Below are 25,769 nucleotides of genomic sequence, written 5' to 3' on the forward strand. Positions count from 1 at the left end.
AACCTGGTGCTTAATCACTGTATAAGACTGCCTTTTCAGCATAGCTCCCAGAGCCATTATGAAGATTAAATAATAATTGGTACTTAGCTCACATTTACTGAGCACTCATAGGCTCCAGACCTCTGTGTAAGCTCCCTTGGAAGCATACTCACTCATTTATCTTCATGGCAGCCCTAAGAGGCAGGTACTATTAATATCCCCATCGTACAGGTTTTAAAATAGGCCCAAAGAAGTTAAACAGCTTAAGGTCAGACACTAGTGCAGTCAAGGTGGGAATCCAAGCAGCCTCACGTTAGAGCCCGGCGCTCTTTTGCCACAAGCTAGCAGAGGATGCGGCCCAGGGTTCCGGGGACCAGATATCAGCTCGCCCACTCAGGGCGGTCTAACTGCCAGGTCCGCTCACTCCCAAAACAAACCAAGCCCTCGTCTACACGTAGCTTTACGTACATTTGTGGGAAGGGTCTTTCTCGGCCCACACCCCGGACCCCCATAAACAGGTCAGGGCTCTGGCGAAAAATAATTTGTCAAGTCCTAAGAAGAGCTGATTGGCTAAACATCTTGAGAACTGACTTACACTTAAACTGTAACACAGTCGCTCCGGGACCCCCTTAATCTGCGGCCCCCAAAACATGCACCGCAAACTGGACTCCGCGCGCCTACTCCGCCTACATCCGGGCTCGAGTCCAAGGGCCGCCTCTAATCCCATTTGCTCTCCAACACCGCCCTCTGCCGGCCTTTCCTTGGGTCGCCGGCATTGTGAGTCCCTTCCGGGTGTCCCGGAAGCAGAGCTTTCTCTTCCGGGACGAGCGTCTGGGCGACCGCACGTGGTTGTAGTGCCGGGGCTTGAACCTAGCTGGCAGAGAAGTGGTTGCAACTGTCTCCCAGAGAGAGGGAGCCGAGCCGGAGCCATGGAGGGTCAGAGCGTGGAGGAGCTGCTGGCAAAGGCGGAGCGGGACGAGGCAGAGAAGCTGCAGCGCATCACGGTGCACAAGGAACTGGAGCTGGAGTTCGACCTGGGTAACCTGCTGGCCTCGGACCGGAACCCTCCGACCGGGCTGCGGCACGCGGGACCCACGCAGGAGGCCGAGCTGCGGGCCCTGGCGCGGGACAACACGCAGCTGCTCATCAACCAGCTGTGGCAGCTGCCCACCGATCGTGTGGAGGAGGCGCTGGTGGCGCAGCTGCCGGAGCCCACCACTCGTCTGCCGCGCGAGAAACCTGTGCCCCGGCCGCGGCCGCTTACACGCTGGCAGCAGTTTGCGCGCCTCAAGGGCATCCGTCCCAAGAAGAAGACCAATCTGGTGTGGGACGAGGGGAGCGGCCAGTGGCGCCGCCGCTGGGGCTACCAGCGCGCCCGCGACGACACCAAGGAATGGTTAATTGAGGTGCCCGGGAATGCCGACCCCATGGAGGACCAGTTCGCCAAGCGGATTCAAGCTAAGAAGGAACGGGTGGCTAAGAACGAGCTGAACCGGCTGCGTAACCTGGCCCGCGCGCACAAGATGCAGCTGCCCAGCGCGGCCGGCATGCACCCTACCGGACACCAGAGTAAGGAGGAGCTGGGCCGCGCCGTGCAGGTGGCCAAGGTCTCCACCGCCTCTGTGGGGCGCTTCCAGGAGCTCCTGCCCAAGGAGAAGGCGCCCCGGGGCTCTGGAAAGAAGAGGAAGTTTCAGCCTCTTTTCGGGGACTTTGCAGCCGAGAAAAAGAGCCAGTTGGAGATGCTGCGAATAATGAACAGCAAGAAGCCTCAGTTGGACGTTACGAGGGCCACCAATAAGCAGATGAGGGAGGAGGACCAGGAAGAGGCGGCTAAGAGGAGGAAAATGACTCAAAAGGGCAAGAGAAAGGGGGGCCGACAGGGTCCTGGGGGTAAGAGGAAAGGGGGCCCGCCCAGCCAAGGAGGGAAGAGGAAAGGGGGCTTGGGAGGCAAGATGAATTCCGGGCGTCCTGGCTTGAGTGGCAAGAGAAAGGGAGGGCAACACCAAGGAGGAAAGAGGAGGAAGTAAATTTCACCCTCGGACCTGCTTGTAAACCAAGAACTGTACTTAATGTTAAGTTCTAGGTACAGTAGGGGGATACAGAAGATGGGGCCGCTGCCTGCATCGAGCTTCAGGTTAAAGGGCTAGGCTTGCCTCCTCTGAAGATGGTTGTAAATGTTTGATTCGACAAATTAATGCATTTCCCACAGCCAAAACTTTTGCTGGAGATTAAAGGATGTATTTAAGGACATACGAATTGGAAAGAATTTGTTTAAACTAGGAGTTCGTTCTGTTTTTAAATAGCCTTTTTTTTTTCTCTTTAAACTTTGGATGGGGTGTAAGGGAGAGAGTTGGTCATATTTCAGAGACTTTTAATAGATTGGTATCTGCATTATTTTGATAACAAGCTTGTGTATTTATCAAAGGAGAGGGACAGAAAGGTTACATTTTCAGAACTGTTGTAAAGGTTATTTAATAAAAGTGTCTATGTAATGTTGCTTTTAAATTTTTGGCTACTGGTACAAATCTTAAGTAAAGCTTGTGACCTGGATACCTGGCACAGATTATTTTCATTTACTTTCTAGAAAACATAGCAGCTAAATTATGATTTCAGTGAGACCACTTTTATTAGAAAAGCTCATACTTCTTTTGGTATCAGATATAATATTGAAAGTGTAGTACAACTGGTGCCTCTTTCAACACTGAAAACATTTGCTGTAAATGATAAATTGGGGCTTCACTAAGTAATAGTAATAATCCATGGGCTTCCCTGGTGGCGCGGTGGTTGAGAGTCCGCCTGCCGATGCAGGGGACACGGGTTCGTGCCCCGGTCCGGGAAGATCCCACATGCCGCGGAGCGGCTGGGCCCATGAGCCGTGGCCGCTGAGCCTGCGCATCCGGAGCCTGTGCTCCACAACGGGAGAGGCCGCAACAGTGAGAGGCCCGCGTACCACACACAAAAAAATAATAATAATAATAATCCTCATTAATCCTAATTTTATACTTAAAGCTTTATCAACATTTATGTCCCCAGTTTTTTTAAAGCTTCAAGTAGGTCTGTTTGGGGAAGAGAGAAGGAAACTCACAAAGTGCTTACTTGGAACATTATCTTTTGATTAATTTGTCAAATTGACCTGAGCTGGTTTGATTAGGAGGTGAAATGTTTACAGCTATTCTGGGTCTCCTTCCCTAATTGGTATCAGTAACTCATCTTCGTAAAAATAAATATCTCCTGAAAAGGATTCATAGTACATCTAGAATGGTTGGGGGGGGTTGGTTAGCGCTTTTTTGCTGCTGTTAGAGGTCTGAGGAGCCACTCTACTCTTGCTTTTTGGTCTGACAATTGATAGGAAATTAAAATTGAGAGATCGTTTGTCTCTCATTTTTTCACTGTTGTCTCATCTTTGTTACTTTTAGAAATTGCTATGAAAGAAAAGATTAATTCAGATTTCATAATAGGTTACTAAAACACAGATGTTCAATTGTAACTGTCTTAAAATACTTTGTGATAAAGTTAACTCTGCCATCATTGACCATTGTTTCCACTGGGACCTGGAAACTTGGAGCTTCTAAACCCTGGCCCTCCCTTCCCACATAACCGTGGAAACTTTTTAACTACTGATAAAACCATTTTACTGGTATCCTGAACGACTTCATCAAAAGCCAAACCATTCATAGACCATTTAACACCTTTTAAATTCTTCTCAGCTGTCCCGGATTTTTTGTTGTTGTTACTGTTTTGTTTGGGAATTTTTCTGGCTTTTGTTTTGTGACTTGATCTAGCAGTTGGACACTAATACTGGCCTTGTAAAAAAAAAAAAAACCTCGGGCTTTTTGCAAAGTTCTTGTTTACCATTAAAACAAATTTAAATGCAGTGTCTTAATTTATTCTGAAAATACTCTTGAGAAGCCAAAATAGCATTTTAAAGGAGTCAGAGTGGAAAAAGAATGCCCTTGTTTCTCCTTTTCCCCACGTCCCCGACTTGTGAAATAGTTAGAGACTTAGGAAAGTACCCCAAATCCCTACGGAGCAGTTACCTGTGTGGCAATTTCAAAGGTGGACGGTGAGACTTTGCAGCCGGGGCAGTCGTAGTTCCGACTGGTGGGAAAATGGTCCTCCGCCAAGGGCTGTCCCTGGGGCCGGAGACCGCGGCGCGGGGGCGCGGGGGGGCGGCGGAGGAGAGGCGGCGGCCGGGATTGGCCGGCGGCGGGGGGGGCGGGGCCGCGGAGGAGCACTCCGCGCAGCCATGGCCGCTTCTCGCGAAAAGGTCGCGCACTTGCTGAGGCAACTGCAACGCGCAGCGTGAGTGCGGGCGGCGCGCGCTGGCGGGCAGGGGATCGGAGGGTGCGGCCGAGCCCACGCAGCCCCCGGGGAGCAACTCGCTCGGGCCGGCACGTTCTTCGTCGTGTCACTTTCGAGAATTTGGGGACCGGGTACCGCAGTGCGCGGCGGCCTGGACGGCGCTGTGTACCAAGCAGCCAAGCAGCCAACCGGCCAAGCGCGGGGCGATGAGGCTGCTTTTCCTCTGCCTGATCTGCGGTTTAGGAGAGTAAGGCCCAGAGAGGAGAGCGCCTGGTCCCAGATCTACGCAGGCAGCGGAGAGCTTGGAACAGTGACCCAGAGAAATGCATGTATCCAATCAACACATATGTATCGGGTGTATGTAATGTGCCCAAAACTGTTCTAGGTGCCGGGGATACAAAGACGAAAGACTCTGCAGCAAAGTCTAGCAGGGAATTGCATGAGCGGACAGGAGTGAAACGGGCCTCTACAGAATACAGCGGACAGAGGCTGTAGAAGAGAGAGGGATGAGAGAAATCACCAGGAGCTTGACTCCCCGGCATGTACAGGGCAGTCAGGGTATTAAACGTTATGACACGTCTGACTCGCCCTCCAAAAATGCCGGGTACATAGTAGCTGCCTGATAAATACTTGTTGAATGTGCAGGTGCACAAGTCCGCCTGGGAACACATGGGGAAAAAATGAGCTAACAGGTGGAGATAAATAGGGGGAAGGAGGGGACTAGAGAGGAATTTCAGGCAAAGGGAAGAGCAACACCAGAGGCAAAAGCCGTAGTTCCAGGATCTAAAAGTAGCTAAAGACTGGACCTACCATGATAGGAGGACGTGAGGAAAGAAAAAACAGATGGCGAAAGACCATGAATTAGAAAGTAGCCAAATTTACTGGGCACTTACCAAGCACAGGGCGCTGTCCTACACACTTTACATGTACTACTACTAATAACTCTAATCCTTACGGCAACGCTATGCCAAGCTGTATTATTATCCTTCTATTACAGATAAAGAAATAAAGGCACGGAGAAAAATAATTTGCCCAGTGTCATACACTAAGCAAGTGGCACACCCATAATCTGGACCCAGGTGTTCTGGCTTCACTGTCCTTGTTCTCAGTCCTATGCTAAGGAATTTTAATTGTGTCCTGTAGATAATAGAAAGCTGTTGAAGCAATAGTCCTCACTGTGAAACATACTCTTTGAGATGCCCCATGAAAAAAGAATCCCATGGCCAGATAAGTTTGGGAAACTAACCAACTGCTGCATCACCCTATGGAGAGTCAGGATATAGGTCAGCACACAAAGGGCACTGAGAACTCCTGCAGGGAAGAAAAGAAACAAAAAGTTTAGCTGTATTTAAACTCTTTGTTCTAAACCTGTGTCATCACAGAACTCTTTATCAAGCAACCCCATTCATATCCCTTGGAACCAATGTCATGTAGAACGTGTTTTTGGAATAGCTGCATGCAAAGGAGGGTGGCATGATTAGAATTAAGCTGAAGCTTTCTGGTGGCAGTGGAGAGGAAAGACTGGAGGTAATTGTCAGGCTCCAGCTAAAAGGCACCAAGGAGCGGCAGTTGGTACAAGAGAGTAGATGTAAGAGATATGGAGGTGTAAGAAAAATTGGTTAGAATCAGCAGGATTTTGTATCTGATTAGTGAGACAGGAGAAGTGGGGGTTTCTGGCTGGGGCATCGGTAAACAGTGGGGCCATTTACCAACGTAGGGACTGTAAACTTTAGGAGGAAGATGATAATCATTTTGAGTTGGACATGCCTCACGTACATCCAGGTGAAGACCCCGAGCAGGTAATTGAATACATCGTTCTGGAGCTCAGGAGCGAGTTGGAAACACACCCACATATAGAGGGCAGTTGACACCGTGGATATAGAAGCAAAGGCCTTGACAAACTGTATTCCTAGAAGAAAAGGGCTGAGGATGAAGTCCTGGGGAGCAGCACTGTGTGGTGCTTTGTTCTTTGCATTTTTTTTTTTAATCCCATGTAGAAAGTGAGAGATTGCAGGTAAAAATCTTGGAAAATTGGGAAATGGTATCATTGGGCCCACATTTTGCCCAGGGAAAGTGTGCCAGAGCTGAGGTGAAGCTGTGCCCACCTGCTTTGGGCAGGGCAGCACTCCAGCTTCCTGAGAGACAACTCCCTCCACCCCAGGGCAGCCCACCACTCAGTCCACACACACAGCAGCTGTGCTGACGCCAGTGGCTCTGGCCTCATTTCCGTTACCTGCTGGCCTCTTAAGGCACTTGGATTTGCACAGGATTTGCACTCTGTCTGCTGGAAAAGGAACCAGCATTAAAGGATAGGAGGGGTGACAAAAGAGGTGAGGGGAAGGAAGGGAAGGAGGGAAGGACAGTTTGCAGTGCTCTTGTCCCCAGGGTACCGCAGGGAACCAAGCAGCCTAACATCCGTGGGACTTAAGTGTGTGTGGGGGGGGAGGGGCGGTCAGGCAGGGCAGATAATAAACAATAAACTAGTAAGTAAAACTTAGAGTATATTTGATGCAGCTAGGTACTAAAGAGAAAGAGAAAGCAAAGGGAGATGCGGTGTTGGAGGAGAGGATGCAATTTTAAAGACAGAAAACTTCAACTACTTACAGTTTCCTGTGGCTGCTGTAACCAATTACCATGAACTTAGTGGCTTAAAACAACACACATTTATTATCTTACAGTTCTGGAGTTCAGAAGTCCAAAATCAGTTTTCCTGGGCCCAAATCAAGGTGTTGGCCGGGCCACATTCCCTTCAGAGGCTCTAGGGCAGAGTCCATTATCTTGCTTTTAACAACTTCTAGAGCTGCAGCGCCTGCATTCCTTTGCTGGTGGCCCCTTCCTCCATCTTCACAACCAGCAACGTAGCATCTCGCTTCAGCGGTCACATTGCCTTCTTCTGTGTCAAATCTCCCTCTGCCTCTTTCTCAGAAGGACACCGTGATTACCTTTAGGGCCCACTCAGATAATCCCGGATAATCTCTCCATCTCAAGATCCTTAACACATCTGCAGAGTCCCTCTTGCCACACAAAGTAATATTGACAGGGTCCAGGGATTAGGACCGGAACAGCTTTGGGGCTCAGCTCAGCACACTCACTGGGGAAGTAACTGTTGCAGAAGGACCAGTGAAAGGGGGGCGCAAACCACGTGGCTCTCTGGGGACGTATCTGGAGGTGGAGCATGCCTGGCATGGTTTCAGAACAAGGTGTCTGGATCAGACTGAGCGAGAAGGAGATGAGGTCAGAGACACGGTGGGCATGTCGGGGTGGCCAAGGATGACCCTAAGGTTTCTGGCCTAAACAACCAAAGTTGAAGTTGTCATTAAGCTGGGATAAGGAAGAGGCTTTGAGGGGAAGACCAGGAGCTGAGTTTTAGGGAAAATGTGAGACGCCTAATAGACATTCAAGTGACGATGTCGAGTAGGAAGTTGATTCTGGAGTTCAGGAGAGAGGTCTAAACAGAAAGATTAAAGTGGGAGTCATCAACATAAAAGGTGATCCAGGCCATGGGGACCAGGTGAGGTCACTCGGGGAGTGAGTGAGTGTGGAAAGAAAAGAGAAGGATCTACGGGCTGAACGCTGGGACCCTCCAGCATTTAGAGTCAAGAGCATGAAAAGAAACTAGGCCAGGAGCAGCCAGTGCAGTAAGAAGAAAACCAGGGAATTGTGTCCTGGAAACCAAGGGAAGAAAGTATTTCCAGGGAGGAGGGAGTGAACGGGAGGATGAAAATGACAGGTCTGAACTGAGAACTGCGTGGTGTATTAGCACCGAGGGGAGGGCCTTAGTGACCTGGTAAGTTTGTCAGTGGAGACATGGGGCAAAAGCTCATTGGAAGATGGTCCAGAGAGAATGGGAGAAGAGAAATTGGAGAGAGCAGGTGTAGTCGGCTGAAGGGACTACAGTTGTTGGATGATGGTTGGTCTAATATGCGGAAGTCAACACTTTCCTACTGATGGATCAGATTTGGGGGGAGGGGGATTTTGATGACGCAGGAGAGGAAAGGAAGAACCGTTGGTAGTGATGTTTTGAGTCGCTGAGCAGGGCTGACGTTTAGTGCACAGGGGAGAGGTTGGCCTTTGCTAAGACCGTGGCCAGTTTATTAATAATACCAGGAGGGAAGCCAGAATAATCGTGCCAGAGCCAGATGGCGGGTAGATAAGAGCCTTGCTCTAACCCTGCGGATTTCAGGGGGCCAAGGATGCGTGGGAGAAAAGGAAGTGGAGTCAGTGGATGTAGGCGAGGAGGAGAGAACCAGAGGTGAGCAAGCAAGCCAGAGGGGTTAAGAGGTTGAGAGTTTTAAGCATGAAACTCTTAAATATGCTGACAAGGATCAAGTAAGGGGGAAGGCTAGGACATACAGAACAGAGGGAGGTCCCAAGAAAGCAAGAGGGGGTGGGATTCAGACCACAACTAAGGAGTAGGAATGATGAATTGAGGTAGCCTGAAAACTTGAAAAATATATAATAAAAAGAAGAGGAGATGGGTGGAAGGAAGCCTGTGCTCCCACAGTCCTTCGTGTTGGATAGCTTCAAGTTTGGATTTTTCCTTCCCTTTGAGTCTCTTTTCGTGTCCTGGAGGGGCGTAAAGCAGGGAAAGACCTCGAAAGTAGTGTGCCTTGTGAAGGACAACGCCAGGGACTTGCCTAATACCGGTTTTCCTGCGGGAGCGGGCAAATGGCTCAGACCCGCCGGGATGCTGTTGGGAAACCATTCCACGTGGCGTTCTCAGCCGTGCCCACCAGATGGCAGCCTCCGCTCATGGTGGCGCGCACACCCGCCCACGCCCGCTTTCACTTAATTCACAGTTTTTGAGATCTTGCCCGTCATTGAGTTTAACCCTTTTCCTTCTTTCCTTCCCCCTTTCCCCTCTCAGATGTGTTCATTCTAAGTCTGCAGGCGGGGGACAGGGGGGTGGTATGCACGCACGTACCTACTGGACCCACCGGGACAGGGTCCCCTGGGCAATAGAGAGAAGCATAAACCCTTTTGCGAGGCTCAGTCGGATGGCGAACAGCAGGAAGAGAAGCCGGAGAAGAGACCGTCCAAGAAATCGGAGGCGACCAGGACAGGAAGGGATACGGAGGTCAAGGGAGGGAAAGTCTCGAAAGAGGAGGGCGTGGGATATCCGTAGAGGAGCGGACTGAGAACTGAGCCGGGGTGAGGGATTCGGCGAGAAGAAGGTGACAGGTGTGACAGTAGGTGTGACAGTAATTTATGCGGACTCGGAGGGTGGGGCCGGGGAGGGGCCAAGCAGGCGGAGCCGAGAAGGGACGGAGGCGCGAGGTGATGACCAGGGTGGCCTGCAGGCCCACTGAGGGCTTCCGGAGGAAACGGCCCAAAGGCTGCTGGAAGAAAGACGAAACACCCTGAAGACAACGGGAAAATAACACGGGAAGTTCCGGGGGAGAAGGATGGGGGGATAGGGTGCGAGTAGTTTACACTGGGTCAATTTGGCCAAAGCTCCTAACCTAGGAAGAGCTGAGACCCCATCTTTTTTGGGGGGGGCTTAAACAATAGAAATTTATTCTTCCACAAATCCGGAAGCCAGAAGTCTGAGATCAAGGTGTCAGCGGGGTTGGTTTCTTCTGAGGTCTCTCTCCTTGGCTTGTGGATGGCCGTCTTCTCTCTGCGCCTTCACATGATCTTCCTCTGTGTACGCCTTGCGTTATATGAGATTCCATCTTGCTAGCAGGTTCGCTCTGGAGACTCTCCTTGCTGACTTGATGAAGCAAGTGGCCTTGCTGGCCCAGGAATTCCAGGGGCCATCTAGGAACTGAGGGCAGTCTCCAGTGGACAGCCAGCAAAAAGCCAAGGCCTCAGTCCTATAGCTCTCCGCGCCCGTTCCTCACGTCCCCCGGAGTCGCCAGAATGGGTTTGCGAGTTGCTGCGTTCATGTAGGTCCCGAGGCGGCAGCGGCCGCCGGGAATCAACCCGAGGAAGCCGGGAAGCGGACAGAAGTCTTTTGGGAGAGCGCGCAGCGAGGCCTCGGGTCCCCGGCCGGAGAGGCCCTCGGGCGATGCCGGAGGGAGTCCAGCGCCCGCCCCGGGGCCTCGCCTGGCCTGCCGGTGGGGACGGGGGCGAGGCACCCTCCCTTAAACCTTCCTGTAGCCCCAGAGCGCTCATCCCAGCTCCCCGCATTTAACTATAGCTTGAGAAATAAGTGGAAGAACGATCCTACAATGCTGGGAAGACTCTGAGTCAACTTTTTGTCCATGGTGATTTCTGGCTTTTTCTATCGTGGGGTGTTTGCCGTAGCTACTACTCTGATAGCCTCTTAAGACCAGAATGCAATGTGTGTTACTTTAAGGCTTCTTATATTCTGGTTTTCTGGTTTCACGCTACTTTTTCTTTTCGTTTCCCTAGATGCCAGTGCCCAAGTCATTCTCATACTTACTCCCAAGGTAATAATACATTTTGTGTTTGGCCACAATTTCGGTTTCCACTGTTGGCAATACATTTGGGCAAACTGTAAAGTAAGAGAATCAAGGCATGTGATAGGAAGATTGGTGAAAATTTTCACTTGAAATTGGTAGTATGCAGTTCTAATTATACTATCTCAGCTGAATGTATGCTACTGATTATGTTTTTGGCTCAAATATGTATTTAATGCTATTTACAATGTCTTTCTATTTTAAACAGAATTATTTGCCAAAGCTAAAAGTGGTGACATAAATAGGATTTTAGGGTTGTCTGAGTTCATCAAACAGAATTAATCAAGAGGCAATCTCTGAAAGGTGCTAATACATCCCCAAAGAAGAGTCTGAAGAACAATGCGGTTCCCAGAAGGAAAAAATTTGTTTGGATCAATTTTTAAAATAACACTCTATTTCTTAATAATTAAAAATGACAAAAGTTTTCAGTTCCTACAAACATCTTAATTCTTACCAACTCCATTGTCCACAGAGCAGTGGGCAGCTCATTGTAGCTTAACGTGCCCTCAGAATGTCACATGAATTATACTGACACAAAAACAGATTTCACCTCTTAGGAGAAAAGGTCAAATCTAAACAGTGGTAAGGGATGGAAGGGAGGGGCCTGCCCACACAGGATCCTAAGCAGAAACTCACAAAGAAGGCTGTTGGGATTAGAACAGATAGAATAACTAACTGAGGGCTTTTTCCTGCCTAGAGACTGACTCATCCTTCAGGACCAGCCAAGGGACCTCCCCAACCCCACCCCAGTCATTAACAGCCATCCACTAAGCAGAAGCATGCCGTGCCTTCCAGGCCCTCATGGACACATGCAGAATTTTGTCTTCAGCTGATTTTCTGCAATTCTTAATTGGTTTCAACAAAGAATCAGTAATTTTCCTATTTGGGACTATAAAATTAGTAATTTAGAGAAAGATAATCTCAGTGTTTTCTAGGATCCAATTTATGTCTTTTCCTAAATTTTAGTAACAGGAGTAATAGATTATTTCTTTAAAGCCTGTTGAGATCAAAGAAATTTGGATTAAGGATACCCTTGCCAAAGGTAGATTTTTGTCCCGTTGTGGTCTCTTTGTCTTGTAAAAAAAAAAAAAAAAAAAAAAAGGTAATAAAAATTGTTCTGTAGACTTTTTTCAATCTTATTGAAAGACTGTTCAAATAAATAGATGAAAACAAAGATAAAACCCACTAAGTAGAGCCCTCTTATTGTTCCAATATAACAGAAAATCATTTTTGCCATAACTAAACCTGATATTTTGTAAAGAAATATCAGTTTATAAAAATTTTTAAATTTCCCAAAGAAAACTAAATAGTTTACATGTATAAGCTTGAGAAATATAAATATCTCACTGTGATAAGTACCCCCATAGAGAAAATCTTAATTTAAATAAATTATTACAGTTGCTATAAGTGTAAGCAGGACTCTAATTAATGACTTTACTAATAGTTGTTCCCTAATAATAATTGAACTCTAGAGTCTAGAGGATTTTTTTCTAGTGGATTTTTACACATTATGTTTTCAAAAGTATATCTTAATTTCAACGGAGAAAAGATTTTAAGTAACTTTATTTTCACACAATCTGCATCAAGCTAGCATAACATTCTCTTAAAATGCAGGTTTTAATTTTAATCTAATAGGCAACAATGAAACCTGAAAAATGTATTTTAGGTAAGGCTTCAAGGGAAATGTTTATATTCACTGCTGAAAATCCAGTTCACTATCAAATGACAAAATTTTTGCTCTGTTTTTGAGGCCTACTCTGATGCTAATTTTTACATTTCTAGCTCCTGGACTTTCACCTTCTGGGAAAACAACAGATTATGCCTTTGAGGTAGATTTAATCATTCTTTCTTTCTTTTATGAATGACTTGAAAGAAATGCAATCAGAGTATTTTGCTAATGCATTATTATTATTATTTTTTTTTTTTTTTTTTTGCGGTACGCGGGCCTCTCACTGTTGTGGCCTCTGCTGTTGCGGAGCACAGGCTCCGGACGCGCAGGCTCAGCGGCCATGGCTCACGGGCCTAGCCACTCCACGGCATGTGGGATCTTCCCAGACCGGGGCACGAACCCATGTCCCCTGCATCGGCAGGCGGACTCTCAACCACTGCGCCACCAGGGAAGCCCTGCTAATGCATTATTATCTCACTTGAAGTCTGTTATTAATAGATGTTCCCTAACCTTATTATTTGATCAGCACCTATTTAGCAAAGTACTTTGTCAGGATAATGGAATATAAATCTTCTGATAACACGAGTAATGTGTAGAATACTGTTTTCTGTACAGCCATTAAAACAGAGCAAATTCCCAGTTCTACGAACTCTCCAACTTATATGTTGTATGATAAATCTCCTTTAGTTTTGTAAAAAACCCCAAAAGAGGTTCAAGTAATTGGTTGAAGCAAGAATAACAGAACAGTTAATTCCGATGAATTTTTATCATACTGTAATTACATAATTATTTGTATAAATCCCTGTCTCCTCCTAGTTCAGGGGTCATAAATTAAAATGTGACCAGAGGCCTGACAGTTAGTCATTCCAGGAGCAGGCTAGGGGAGGACGGTGCTGAGTTTGCTGAGAGCACAGGCCCATCTCAAGGGTGCAGCCTGCCCTCAGCCCCCTGTGATTGCAGCCACACTGGAATGCAGCCCGGTGCTGCCCGATGATTCAAGAGAGATAGAAATCCAGATGGTCACATTGCTTTTTATTTTTAATTAGATAATAAGAGTCATTATCGAAACCAAGAAAAAAAAAGAGAAGAAATTTAAACATAACATCCATCAAACAAAGATCAAACAAGTCTTCAGGCCAAAAGCGACCCATCATGCATTGGTATTAAAGCTCTTCTCTCAGCTGTAAACTTTATGAGGCCATGTTCCTCTTGTTCATAGTTGTGTTACCAGAGCCTAGCACATCCTGGAACATAGCAGACACTCAGTAGTGTTGGTTGGATGGGAGGATGGATGGATGGATGGATGGATACACGCATGCAAGGGTGGTTGGATAGATGAATGGTTGGAGGAGTGAATGAAGGCACTAAAACTACACAAAGATGACACCATTTACGTTGGAAAATAGGTAGATATTTGTTCATTTAAGTGTGGAGGCAAGAAGAGGCAAGCATTTCAAGCTGAGGGAGCAATTGAGAGATTGTGATATATTTGGGAAAAAATACATAATTCCAGTGTGACTGGAGCCATCGTTTGCTTAAAGAAGTATGATGAATGTGAGGCCAGATGTGATGACCTAGAAGGCCATGCTGGGGAATATATACTTTATTCTCTAGACAATGGGGAACCATTTCAGGGTTTTAGAAGTGAAATGACCAACTCCCTAAACACCCATCACCTAAATCTTTTTTTATTTTCAGATGGCTGTTTCAAATATTAGATATGGAGCAGGAGTTACAAAGGAAGTGGGCATGGCAAGTATTTAAGATTTCTACAGTCTTCTACTATAAACGTTACATTGATTTTATTTTATTTTATTTAGGCTTTTTAAAAAACATATTTATTTATTTGGTTGCGCCGGGTCTTAGTTGCAGCATACGGGCTCCTTAGTTGTGGCATGCGAACTCTTAGTTGCAGCATGCATGTGGGATCTAGTTCCCTGACCAGGGATCGAACCCAGGCCCCCTGCATTGGGAGTGCGGAGCCTTATCCACTGCACCACCAGGGAAGTCCCTGTGTATTTTAAAACAAATACAAATCGACAGCAGTTGAGTCTTTTGTTTTGGACTCAGTGTTAAGTTTGCCAGAAGTATCTAGTGTAATCAAACCTAACTTATACATTACTTTTGTTACTGTAGGACCTACAAAACATGGGTGCTAAAAATGTTTGTTTGATGACAGACAAGAACCTCTCCCAACTCCCTCCTGTACAGACAGTGATGGATTCCTTAGTGAAGAATGGCATAAACTTTAAGGTTTATGATAATGTGAGGGTGGAACCAACCGATAGAAGGTATTCTTTGATTGTCGTTAAATTTACTTTAAGCAGAAGTCAACACATACCAATGTTGATTGAAACTTGCCCCAGGCCTTATTTAATGGCTCGGCAATTTATTTCTGAAAAACCCGACATATGGCCTTTATTTTCCCTTCTCCAAGCTTCATGGAAGCTATTGAATTTGCCAGAAGGGGAGCTTTTGATGCCTACGTGGCCATGGGTGGCGGCTCCACCATAGACACCTGCAAAGCCGCTAATCTGTATGCATCCAGCCCTGACTCTGATTTCCTGGACTACGTCAATGCCCCCATTGGGAAGGGAAAGCCTGTGACTGCGCCTCTTAAGCCTCTGATTGCAGGTAAAGACTGTTTGTCTCTTTTATTTTGCAACTGGCAAAAGGCCTCAGGAAAGACACAAGCCAGTAATTTTGGGGTGTATGTTTTCCAAAGTTTCCTGATTTCTTCATTTCCATATAGTACCTCGTTTGGAGATCGAAACAGCGAGCAATTCATTCATCTTTAAAATTCTGAGTTTCATTATTGCACAGACAGAGAAAATTTGGGTCAGTAGTAGGAAAGTTTGCAGAGTTAAGCTACGAAGTCACTATGTGGAAGAGAAGGGAAGGTCATCGTCTATAGATTATTAGATCCTCCTGTGGGCAGGTTTGTCTTCTGAGCCCCTCTCGGTTTTGTCCCACTTTGCCAGGCACTGTGGAGTCTAAGGGGAACGTTCCCTTTTATTTTTCTGATGTTGACTCAACCCTTTCTTCCACCTAATGGCTCCTCAGCTGACCTGGGGCTTTGTCTCTGCCCTGGGACATGTGGCCAGCGTGGCCTCGTCACTCTGGGCGACACCTGCTCTGTGGCTGCCAGGGCACAGACACGCACATCCAAATTAGGATCGCTTGTCTGTTCCACACGGACCTTGGGATCTTTCTGTCTTGTCTTCCCTCCCATTTTATGGCTGTCAGCATATCACTGTCTAAAGTCTTACAGCTAAAATGTACTAGCCGGAAGATATCAGGTTTTTTTACAATTTAATTTAATTTAATTAATTTATTTGTATACCGCAGGTTCTTATCAGTTATCTATTTTACACATATTAGTGTATACGTGTCAATCCCAACCGCCCAATTCATCCCACCACCCCCACCCCCAGGAAAGTATCAGTGTCAGTCTTGTCCTCTCTCTCCTCCTGCCCTCCTGCTCCCACTGTGAACGGGCCCTGTGAAGGGGCAGGAGTGTGTTGACAGCAGATGAACCACTTTGACGTGAACGAGTGAGCAGCAGGGAGCAGCATAATTGATGTCTGGCAAATGGAACCCTCCGGTGAAACTGTGTCAGCATCACACAGAGGGGTGATTAGTAAAGTTTAGACACTCGACAGAGCTACAAAACCGCAGAGTCCGGCAAAGGCACAGTGTTACTGTTCTTGCTGCCAAGGGGGAATAAAGATGTCTTTTAGAGACGGCAAATACGAGTTTTCTTCCCAGAGAGGCCGAGAGGCCTGCTTTTGAATTCCCAACTGCAGCTGCTTAAGCTCTGACGCTAGAGGAGCCCGAGGCTCCCAGAACTCCTCCCTGTTATTACAGAAACAGACATCACACATACACGTTAAACACACGTGTGTAATAAAGACATGGACATCATGCATACATATTAGGCGTACATACATGTTAGTGCCAATACGGACATCAAACATACGTGCTAACACGGTGCACACATATCAAGTGCACATACATGTTAGGTTTACATGCATGTTGATGCAGACATGGACATACATGCTAAACATGCGTGCATATTGATGCAGACACTGCCATCACACACATGTTAAACACGGATGTGGCATGTTAATGCCAACACAGGCATCAGACCTGTTACTCACATGTTAATGTAGACACAGTCATACACGTTAAGCATACATGCATGTTAATACAAATACAGACATCAGGTGAGCAAACAAGCGCAGCAAAGCTTTCTCCTCTGACCTTGCTCCTTATTTCCTAAGACTTAATTATCTCCACTGACCTTTATTTAGATGCTTTATTAAAATTGACATTTTTTTTGTTCAAGTCCCAACTACCTCAGGAACTGGGAGTGAAACTACTGGAGTTGCCATTTTTGACTATGAACGCTTGAAAGTAAAAACTGGTAAGAACTTTGCCCATAAAAATTTTTTTTTAATTCTCTCTCTTACCTTTCAACTAACTCCACCCCCTTTTCTTTAACCCTAATATTTAAAATTCAAGGAGTTACAGAGTTAAGGAAAGGGTATGTACATAGACACATTTTCTTTCTTTTCCCACATACATATTAAAAATATGAAGCAGTCTAATAAACTTGTTTTTGAGAATTACCTACAAAAGCTTATTGAAATGCCATGAATCTTAATTGGCCATTTTTCTGCCCAAGTTAGTGACTATAGATCAGTGATAAATGGTTATTCCCTTTCTTAGACATCTTTTTTACATTCTAACTCAACTTCATTGAGGTGTAACTTTTATATAATAAAATGTATACATTTTAAGAGTCTAGTTTGATGAGTTTTGACAAATATATAACACAGGTACCCACCACGCCAGTCAAGATACAAAACATTCCCACTTCTCCAGAAAGTTCCCTCATGCTCCTTCCCAGTCAATCCCTCCAGCCCCATTCCCAAGTAACCACCATTCTGCTTTCTACCTTCTTTGTCACCTTTATCCTGTCTTCTTCTCTGACTCTCAGCTAATGTGGGGGAAATGTCCCTCTCCTTGAGTCTGGTTCAATATCCTTCTTCCAGGCCTTCATAGTGGAATAGATTGGCATTGAACTGCACATTTATGGTAACTTCTCTTTTTAATTACATTATCCTTTGACATTGTTAAAGACAATAAAAATAGAAACCAGCATTTAAATTCGACCTTAAATTTTTTTAAAGACTTTCCTGTCGTATTATCTACTGTGATCCTTACAACAGCTCCGGGAGGGATGGAGGCCCTGTGTTATTAGGGTCTAATCTTATAGAGAACTCAGAAAGGCCCAGACACGTACCAAAGACGTGCAGCAAATCACAGAGCAAGGACCCAAACCAGTGGTTTGCTAGTAAACCAGCTCTCCAGAATTTAGTAAGTAAATAAGCCCTGATTTGGAGTGTCTGTGCGGTGTAAGTACTCCACCATAGCAGATGACGTCACTCAACCTGGAGCTGGGAAGACATGGGTATGTGGCTCGTGTAAACTGCAAGGGGCTTTGGCCGCTGAAAAACCTGGTTTCTGACCCCAAATCTCTTCCCGCCGCTCCTTGCTGCCTCCCTATATGAGAATGAATCTTATCTCATATTTTAATTTTTTTTTAAAGGCTAATGAGATCTGGAGACTTATGGTGTTTTTTTTTTTAATTTATTTATTTATTTATTTATTTTTGGCTGTGTTGGGTCTTCGTTTCTGTGCGAGGGCTTTCTCTAGTTGTGGCAAGCGGGGGCCACTCTTCATCACAGTGCGCGGGCCTCTCACTATCGCGGTCTCTGTTTTTGCGGAGCACAGGCTCCAGACGCACAGGCTTAGTAGTTGTGGCTCACGGGCCCAGTTGCTCCGTGGCATGTGGGATCCTCCCAGACCAGGGCTCGAACCCGTGTCCCCTGCATTAGCAGATTCTCAACCACTGCGCCACCAGAGAAGCCCTCATATTTTAATTTTTTTAGGATAATTTGTTACCCTAAAGTTATTTAATTTTTTAAAAATTGTGTCCGTACCTATAGCCTCTGTTGAAAATCCCTGCCTTAGGTATTGCTTCGCGAGCCATCAAACCCACACTGGGCCTGATCGATCCGCTGCACACCCTGTACATGCCTGAGCGGGTGATCGCCAACAGTGGCTTCGATGTGCTTTGGTAGGTACCCATGCCACCTGCAGGGGCTCTTTCGGTACTCGGTTGACGGACAGTATGTTACTGCTGAAAGCACTTGTTAAGCACTCACTGATTGTGCTCCACAACAGCGCTGGCTTTGGCTGTCATTATCCCCTTTCCTGAGTGACAAAGCTAAAGCTGTAAAGATGAGGTGAGGTCCTAGGTGAGCCACAAACCTGCTGTTTGGGATGGACTGGCCCAGCCACAGCTGCAGCCACAGGGACACAGGGAGAGGAGCAGCGGCAGCTGGCAGGCAGCATCTCAGGCCCACAGCACTGCCTCTGCCGCACTAACCAGGGGATGCCAGGGCTGCAGCCTCAGGCACACAGCAGGGGCAGGAGCGCCCACCGCCGGAGCTGGAAGGGCTCGCTGTCGGCACTTGACACGCATCATCACTTCACCACAGCTCTGTGCCGCACAGAAAAGAAAACTGGGCTGGAGATGTTGAGCAGCTCGCCCGGAGTCACACCACGTGCTCCCCTGGCTTCATCTGCCATGTGCTGACGGCTCCCTCATCAGTGTTTCTGCCACAGGCCTCGCTCCCGAGCTCTGGGCCCTGTGTTCCAGCGGCATCACGGGGACCCACGGGTGCTTCACATCCACCTGGTCCAAAAGACCCTATTCCACCCATTTACACATGCACATTTCTTCTCATTTTAACATCTCTGAAATCAAGGCATATCTGTATATCTGTGGCACGGCAGTATGGTTTTCTTCCTCAGTGGTAGTTTTTTTCTTTTTAATGGTGCATCTTATAAAGCATGGCATCTTGAAGTTGATGAAATCTTACAATTCTCTCCATCCCCCCACCCCTCACAGCTTCTCCTCCTGGGTCCCTGACCTCAGCGAGCAGCAGGACCCAGTATGGACTTCTCCCTCGCCGCGTGCCCACACCGAGCCACAGAGCCCCGCCCTTGTCTGACTCAGTCTCTCCCATCTGCTCCCGCCTCAGCTCAGGCCTGCCCCAGCTCTTGCCTGGACAGTATCCAATCTCCTTATCAGTCTCCCTGCTTCCATCCCACAGTCCTTCTGTCTGTCCTCCATACTGGCCTCAACAAGCTTCCAGAATGCAATATGACCACCGTGCATACACACGGGCATTTATACACACACACACACACACACACACACACACACGCACACATACACCTCTACCTTACAAGTCTGTCATTGCCTGTCCACACCTACTGTCTGAAAGCCAAAGTCCCTGCAATGTCCCCAGTGCTGAGCACTTTATCTGCTTGGAGAACTCTTCTTTCACTTTCCACTGGAGCATTCTGTCATTGATGGAGCCTTTGCTGGCCCTCCCCTTCCCTCCCCTCTCCTTGAGAACCACTCTGGCCTTTGCTCTTACCCGCTGGGGGCCTGTGTATTGCTTCAGAGGCACCGCTCTTCACACGCCAGTCTCCCTCACTGCACTGCGGGCTTGTGCGCTTCTCCCTCCCTGCTCCTTGGCACAGGGACCGTCTCAATTAACAACTGTCGAGTGAAGTTCACACAAGCAGGAGGCAGCAGAGCTAGGGTTCACATCCAGGTCTACCCAAGTCCACCGTCTGCTTCTCTTACTGCATTACACTGCCCGCCAAGAGACTGGAGAACACTGTGTCCACCTCCATCCTGGCCAATGTTGTCAGTACTCTGAAGAGTTGTCCTCTGATAACTTGGAAATAAGATTACCCTCCCTAGCTGTGAACTGCATAATAAACATATAACAGCCTAAAGCAGTCATGTTTAAATGAATGACTCACAGGCCCAAAGACTTTGCTGTCAGTAAAAGCTGACAGTGGGCTCAGGAGAAAGGAGAGTGAGGGCAGTGGCCCTTCCAAGGACTGACCACGGGAGAGCGCACGTGGCCCGAGGAGTCTGCCCCTGAGGCCCAGCAGCCTGGTCTGAAGATGGACACACCCATGTATTCAACCTTAGAGGCAGTTCTCCTCGTGAGGGTTCCAGGGGCTTTCTGACCATAACTGGGCATCCACAGACTTGCCAGTAGGGAGAATGGATACCTAGAAGGCTCAGGTGACTGTCCCCCTCAGCAGTTATATTTCTTGTTATAAATCAATAATCAGACTTCCAGGTTTTACACATCGTTTCTGTGAGCTCAGCTCAGTGAATCTGCCCCTTAAAGACAGATCTGATCTTGCGCCCAGAATCAAGATGCACAGCAGGGCAGAGGTTTAACTCTGCACCTTGGTGGACTCATCAGCACCCCATCCACCCCATGTGGACACCTCCTTCTTGCCTTGCCCAGATTTCCTGTTTAGAACCACAAACCCATAGCTTTTGTCCACCAACTAATTCTTTTTGAAGTTCTAATACTTTTTCAAAAGATGTTATCTGCTTCACACATGTAGAAGAAAGTAAATTCTCCATTCTAAGACTGAAAACTACAACTCATGCACAAAGTAGTTCATGTTATACTGTGTTCCCAACAAATCCTTGATCTAGATGATTGTGTTTATTGTCATCTTCTGCAGTCGATTAGCTAGAATTCATGGCAGGCCAGTAGGTAAAGGAAGCTCTGATGCTTTATTCTTTTTTTTTTTTTTTACAACTTTATTGGAGTATAATTGCTTCACAATGGTGTGTTAGTTTCTGCTTTATAACAAAGTGAATCAGTTATACATATACATCTGTTCCCATATCCCTTCCCTCTTGCGTCTCCCTCCCTCCCACCCTCCCTATCCCACCCCTCCAGGCAGTCACAAAGCACCAATCTGATCTCCCTGTGCTCTGCGGCTGCTTCCCACTATCTATCTACCTTACGTTTGGTAGTGTGTATATGTCCATGCCTCTCTCTCGCTTTGTCACAGCTTACCCTTCCCCCTCCCTATATCCGCAAGTCCATTCTCAAGTAGGTCTGTGTCTTTATGATGCTTTATTCTTAAAACAGCCAACCCTGAATTTAGAGCATGTAAGAAGAAAGAATTAGATTTTTTGTTCAAGCCAAGAATTAATAATAATGGTGAATGATAAGTTTTACAAAGTGCTGGTACTTTACATATGTGAACTTAATTTTCACAGCAGCACCATGAAGAAAGACTATGATTTATCCTCATCTTAGAATCACAGGGAGGATGGTGACTCCCCTCAGGCCCACAGTGGGAAAGTCTGGTGCCAGAATTTACATCTGGGGGGCCGACCCACTGCACTGTACTCTTATAGGAGGCTAGTGTAACTATGACCCTTCTTGGATGGGTAATATGGTGTTTGATCAATGCAAGGTATAAAATGGTAAATATACTTTAGAAGGAAGTCATTTTTCAGATTCAGTGCTTTTCTTCATGACTTAAATGTTTAAAAATTCAACATCATAAAGATGTACTGGCACTAGAAAGGAACCATATGTAATCTTACACATACTGGTCAAAAACACTGTAGTGCTGTTAATGTCAACTTCACTGTGTTAATTGCTATAATAAGCAATGACTGTCGTGGACAAGAGGCTGATTAGTGAGATGAGTTGTGATGATCAGCACTACAAAGCATATCCACAGGGGGGTGCGTACAGAGCATTCTGAGACAGTTTGTGATCTGAATGCAGGAAAGGAGGAAAAGGATGCTTTCAACTGTGTATTTTAAATATTCCTTGTTAGTCACGCCCTGGAGTCCTACACTGCCCTCCCGTACCACATGCGGAGCCCCTGCCCTGAGAATCCCATCACTCGGCCAGCCTACCAGGGCAGCAACCCCATCAGTGACATTTGGGCAGTCCATGCACTGAGGATCGTTGCCAAGTATCTGAAGAGGTATGTCGCCCAGAGGGGATGGAAACAGAACAGAAAAACCACTCTCCACCTTCACGTGAAATGTGGCGCACCAGATCCTGAAATGTCCTGAGCAAGCCTGCTCACCAAAAAAATCAGTCACTGTACATACAGAAGCACCAGAGACCAGCAACCTCTGGAGGGAGCCCCATGAGGACAGATGAAAACTGGATCCTTTGATCTGAAAAGGGAAAGATCATGAGGGGACAACCTAGGAGCCCCTAAGTTATGAAGGATGCAGGTAGAAGGTTTATTCATCAAAGCCTCAAAACCAAACCTGGGGGAGGGGAGATGTCCTTTGAGATCTGGCTACCAAGGGCAGAAATGAGAACCACAGATGAGACAGATGAGACAGATGTTGGCCCTGTCCAGAGGCACACGGGGTGGACCCATGAGCAAACGCACATGAACTCAATTTAAGAAATAACTGAGTAGAGATGTCTGTCCTGGGAGATATGAAAGCCTTCCTAAAAAGATTCCTAAAAGGTTTGGAAAGATTTATGCATGAAATAGCCATAACAGACTCCTGAGAGAGAGCAAAGATATACTTAGAGATGAAAACTGATCCCTGAGACATTAAGACTTGTGCAAAGTCGAACTCCCCTTAGTAGTTATACACAACGGAGGGCAAGAACAGGGCAGGTTAGGACTCGATGTGAGCGCGGTGCCTCCCCCGGCCTGGAGGGAGAGGAACCCAGGACAGCATTTTGTAGTAGAGGTAGGGGAGGGACACAGAACTACCTCCAGCTCGGAGCCCAGCAGGGAGGATTTGTCTGGGTAGAAGCAGATGCAGATGAGGGCCAGCCAGGTGTCTGACGGGGACACAAGGCTTGGCATGGCCGCTGTGGGAGGTGAGGGGGTGAAATGGATAGAAGAGAGGCTGAAGCCCCATCACCTTCTGTCTCACCTCGTTACCTGGGAATAAGGAACGAACACTGGGTTTTGGAAAGAGACACCAGTGCCTAACTCTTCCAGATGAAAGGAGGAAAACGGCTGTGGCACTTTTATTTCATAGCAAGAACCCTCACTCCAGGCAGGATCACAAAAAACCACGTGGGAAGGGGTGCCCTTGGCTGTCTTAGGGTTCCTCCCTGGGGCAGGGTTTCCAAGCCCAGGAGCAGGAAGGCTGAGCTGCATCTGAAAGGGGCCTTTGAGAATTGGCTTTTCCAAAGGGGCACTGAGGAGGGATGGAGCAAGTAAAGGCTTGTCCTACAATAACATCCCACTTCCACAGTAGTAAGGATTAAAATAACATGTGCAATTCCCACAGACACCAAAAGAGGTCTCCAGTGGGTCCGATTTGAGGTGGTATCACAGAGAGAAAGATGTCTGGGCGGCTCATTTGGCCAGTAAGTAGCCCCGGGCGACAGGGACTCACTTCAGCAAACCAGCCTGGGCCCTGTGCCTTCTGAGTATGTGTTTACTCTGAGTCCACTCACAGCCGCAATCAAGGTCATTGACAAGTGAAGAAGAAGAATGAGTCTCAGAGCACTTTTCTTGAGCAGCTTTCATAGTCCAAGGGTCAGTGCTTTCTTCCCCTGGCACTTTTATCACATGAGCAGCCTGACAGCATATTTATTATGCTTTTGCTCAAACTGTTAATGAGAAAATATGGTTCCCTTTGGTTTTCGTCTAGAAGACAAGGTGTCATTTGAATAACTTGCCTAATTTTTCTTCCTATCGAGTAGCATTTCTTTTTTTCCAGATCTTTCCCTAAGGCGGCTCTTTATTCACTAGGAAATGCCAATGTAGATGTGTTATTGTTAGGTATTTATATCATCCACAGGGCTGTCAGAAATCCTGATGATCTTGAAGCAAGGTCTAATATGCACTTGGCAAGTGCTTTTGCTGGCATTGGCTTTGGAAATGCTGGTGTTCATCTGTGGTGAGCAAATTTGAGATTTTATTTCTTCACCTAAGCTACTGCCCTTAAATTTTTTAAATGTTTATAATTTAGGACATGTGGTCAGATTTTAAATATGCTATAGAAAGAAGATATTTAACTCAGTGTCCCATAATATTTTCTTAATTCAAATGCAGTTTATCGGGTCATAGATTTTTTTCTTTTTGGTAACAGCTTTTTCGAGCTATTAATTATTCACATACTATATAATTCACCCATTTAAAACTTTCAGTGGTTTTTAGTATATTCACAAAGTTGTGCTACCATTACCACAATAAATTTAGAACATTTTATCACCTTAAAAAGAAATCCTGTACCCCTTAGCTGTCGCCCACCAATCCTCCTATACCCCCAGGTCTTAAACAACTACTGATCTACTTTCTGTCTCTACGGATTTGCAAATTCCAGACATTTCATATAAATGGAATCATATAACGTGTGATCTTTTGTGCCTGGCTTCTTTCACTTAGCATCATGTTTCCATGGTTCATTCCATGCACGTATTAGCACTTCTTTCCTTTTTATTGCCAAGCAGTTTTCCATTGCACCGATATACCACATTTTATTTATTCATTCATCACATGAGGGACATTTGTGTTGGGTCCACGTTTTTGGCTACTATGAATATTGCTGCTTGAATAATCATGTACAAGTTTACCTGGTGGACATATGTTTTTATTTCTCTTGAGTAAATACCTAGGAGTGGAATTGCTGGGTCACGTGGTAACTCTGTTTAAATTCTGAGGCACTGCCAGGCTGTTTTCCACAGTGGCTGCACCATTTTACATTCCCACCAACAGTGGATGAGGGTTCTGATTTCTCCACATCTTCATCACGTGTCATGGGTTTTTAAAACGTCAAATGCAGGATATTTTTTCTCCTAATCTCTCTCAGAAAGAAGGGGATTCGAATATTTGTCAATAGCCAGAATTAGTCTTTTGATCAGAACTTTATTGGTATGTTGCCTTAAACTTGAAAACCAGTGAACACGGAGAATTAAGAATTGGCCTTTGCTAGGGGAGTGCAATGAAATGTTCACCCTCAAACTCTGCTGCTGAGAGGAACATAGATGGGTCGACCTTTCTAAGAAGCAACTGAACAAAATCTGCCCAGAGCTTGGAAAATGTTTATACCCTTTGCCCCGCTGATGTTACTTCTAGAAATGTAGCCTAAAGAAATAATCATGATATGATCAAAGAATATCCTTATAAGGATATTCACCTAGAAGTTATTTATAACGGAAACATTTAGGAACAACCCAAATTCCCAACAGTTTGGGGATGGTTAACTGAAGTTTAGTACTCAAAGAATAAAATATCTATTAAAATAATATTTTAAAAGAATAGAAAATGATATGGGGAAATGTTTATAAAGAATATTAAGTAACACGGGCCTCCCTGGTGGCGCAGTGGTTGGGAGTCCGCCTGCCGATGCAGGGGATACGGGTTCGTGCCCCGGTCTGGGAGGATCCCATATGCCGCGGAGCGGCTGGGCCCGTGAGCCATGGCCTCTGGGCCTGTGCATCCGGGGCCTGTGCTCCGCAACGGGAGAGGCCACAACA

General features: G+C 46.5%; 2 protein-coding genes across 13 annotated transcripts in view; both read left to right on the forward strand.

Annotated features, from left to right (window-relative positions):
• Window positions 1-806: 806 nt before the first annotated feature.
• RRS1 (ribosome biogenesis regulator 1 homolog) lies at window positions 807-2,754 on the forward strand. Its single transcript, XM_081258727.1, has one exon. It carries the CDS (start codon window positions 909-911, stop codon window positions 2,004-2,006), a length of 1,098 nt encoding a protein of 365 aa, XP_081114853.1. The 5' UTR covers window positions 807-908; the 3' UTR covers window positions 2,007-2,754.
• A 1,453-nt stretch (window positions 2,755-4,207) lies between these two features.
• Window positions 4,208-25,769, forward strand: part of ADHFE1 (alcohol dehydrogenase iron containing 1) — a 34,518-nt gene continuing 12,956 nt past the window's right edge. Inside the window, exons 1-12 of one of the 12 annotated variants that reach the window (XR_014017742.1) lie at window positions 4,223-4,281; window positions 6,015-6,080; window positions 10,639-10,676; window positions 12,489-12,535; window positions 13,422-13,535; window positions 14,074-14,127; window positions 14,512-14,666; window positions 14,813-15,009; window positions 16,724-16,801; window positions 18,415-18,520; window positions 22,135-22,287; window positions 24,092-24,190. Coding sequence is in view for 9 of the 12 variants with exons in the window: in XM_081258307.1 (XP_081114433.1) it covers window positions 6,022-6,080; window positions 10,639-10,676; window positions 12,489-12,535; window positions 13,422-13,535; window positions 14,074-14,127; window positions 14,512-14,666; window positions 14,813-15,009; window positions 16,724-16,801; window positions 18,415-18,520; window positions 22,135-22,287; window positions 24,092-24,190 (1,100 nt within the window). In the remaining 3 variants the exon portion in view is untranslated. Of the gene's footprint in view, window positions 4,282-6,014; window positions 6,081-9,540; window positions 10,677-12,488; window positions 12,536-13,421; window positions 13,536-14,073; window positions 14,128-14,511; window positions 14,667-14,812; window positions 15,010-16,723; window positions 16,802-18,414; window positions 18,521-22,134; window positions 22,288-24,091; window positions 24,191-25,769 lie in introns of those variants that run through there. The other 11 variants (XR_014017743.1, XR_014017744.1, XM_081258307.1 and 8 more) reach the window with 11 other exon arrangements.

This window comes from Mesoplodon bidens, assembly GCF_964165515.1.
Source record: "Mesoplodon bidens genome assembly, chromosome: 16".
Classification (NCBI taxonomy): Eukaryota; Metazoa; Chordata; class Mammalia; order Artiodactyla; family Ziphiidae; genus Mesoplodon; species Mesoplodon bidens.

Excerpts from the sequence above, each read along its gene's own strand:
- RRS1 (XM_081258727.1), top strand. The coding sequence starts at position 909 with ATGGAGGGTCAGAGCGTGGAGGAGCTGCTGGCAAAGGCGGAGCGGGAC.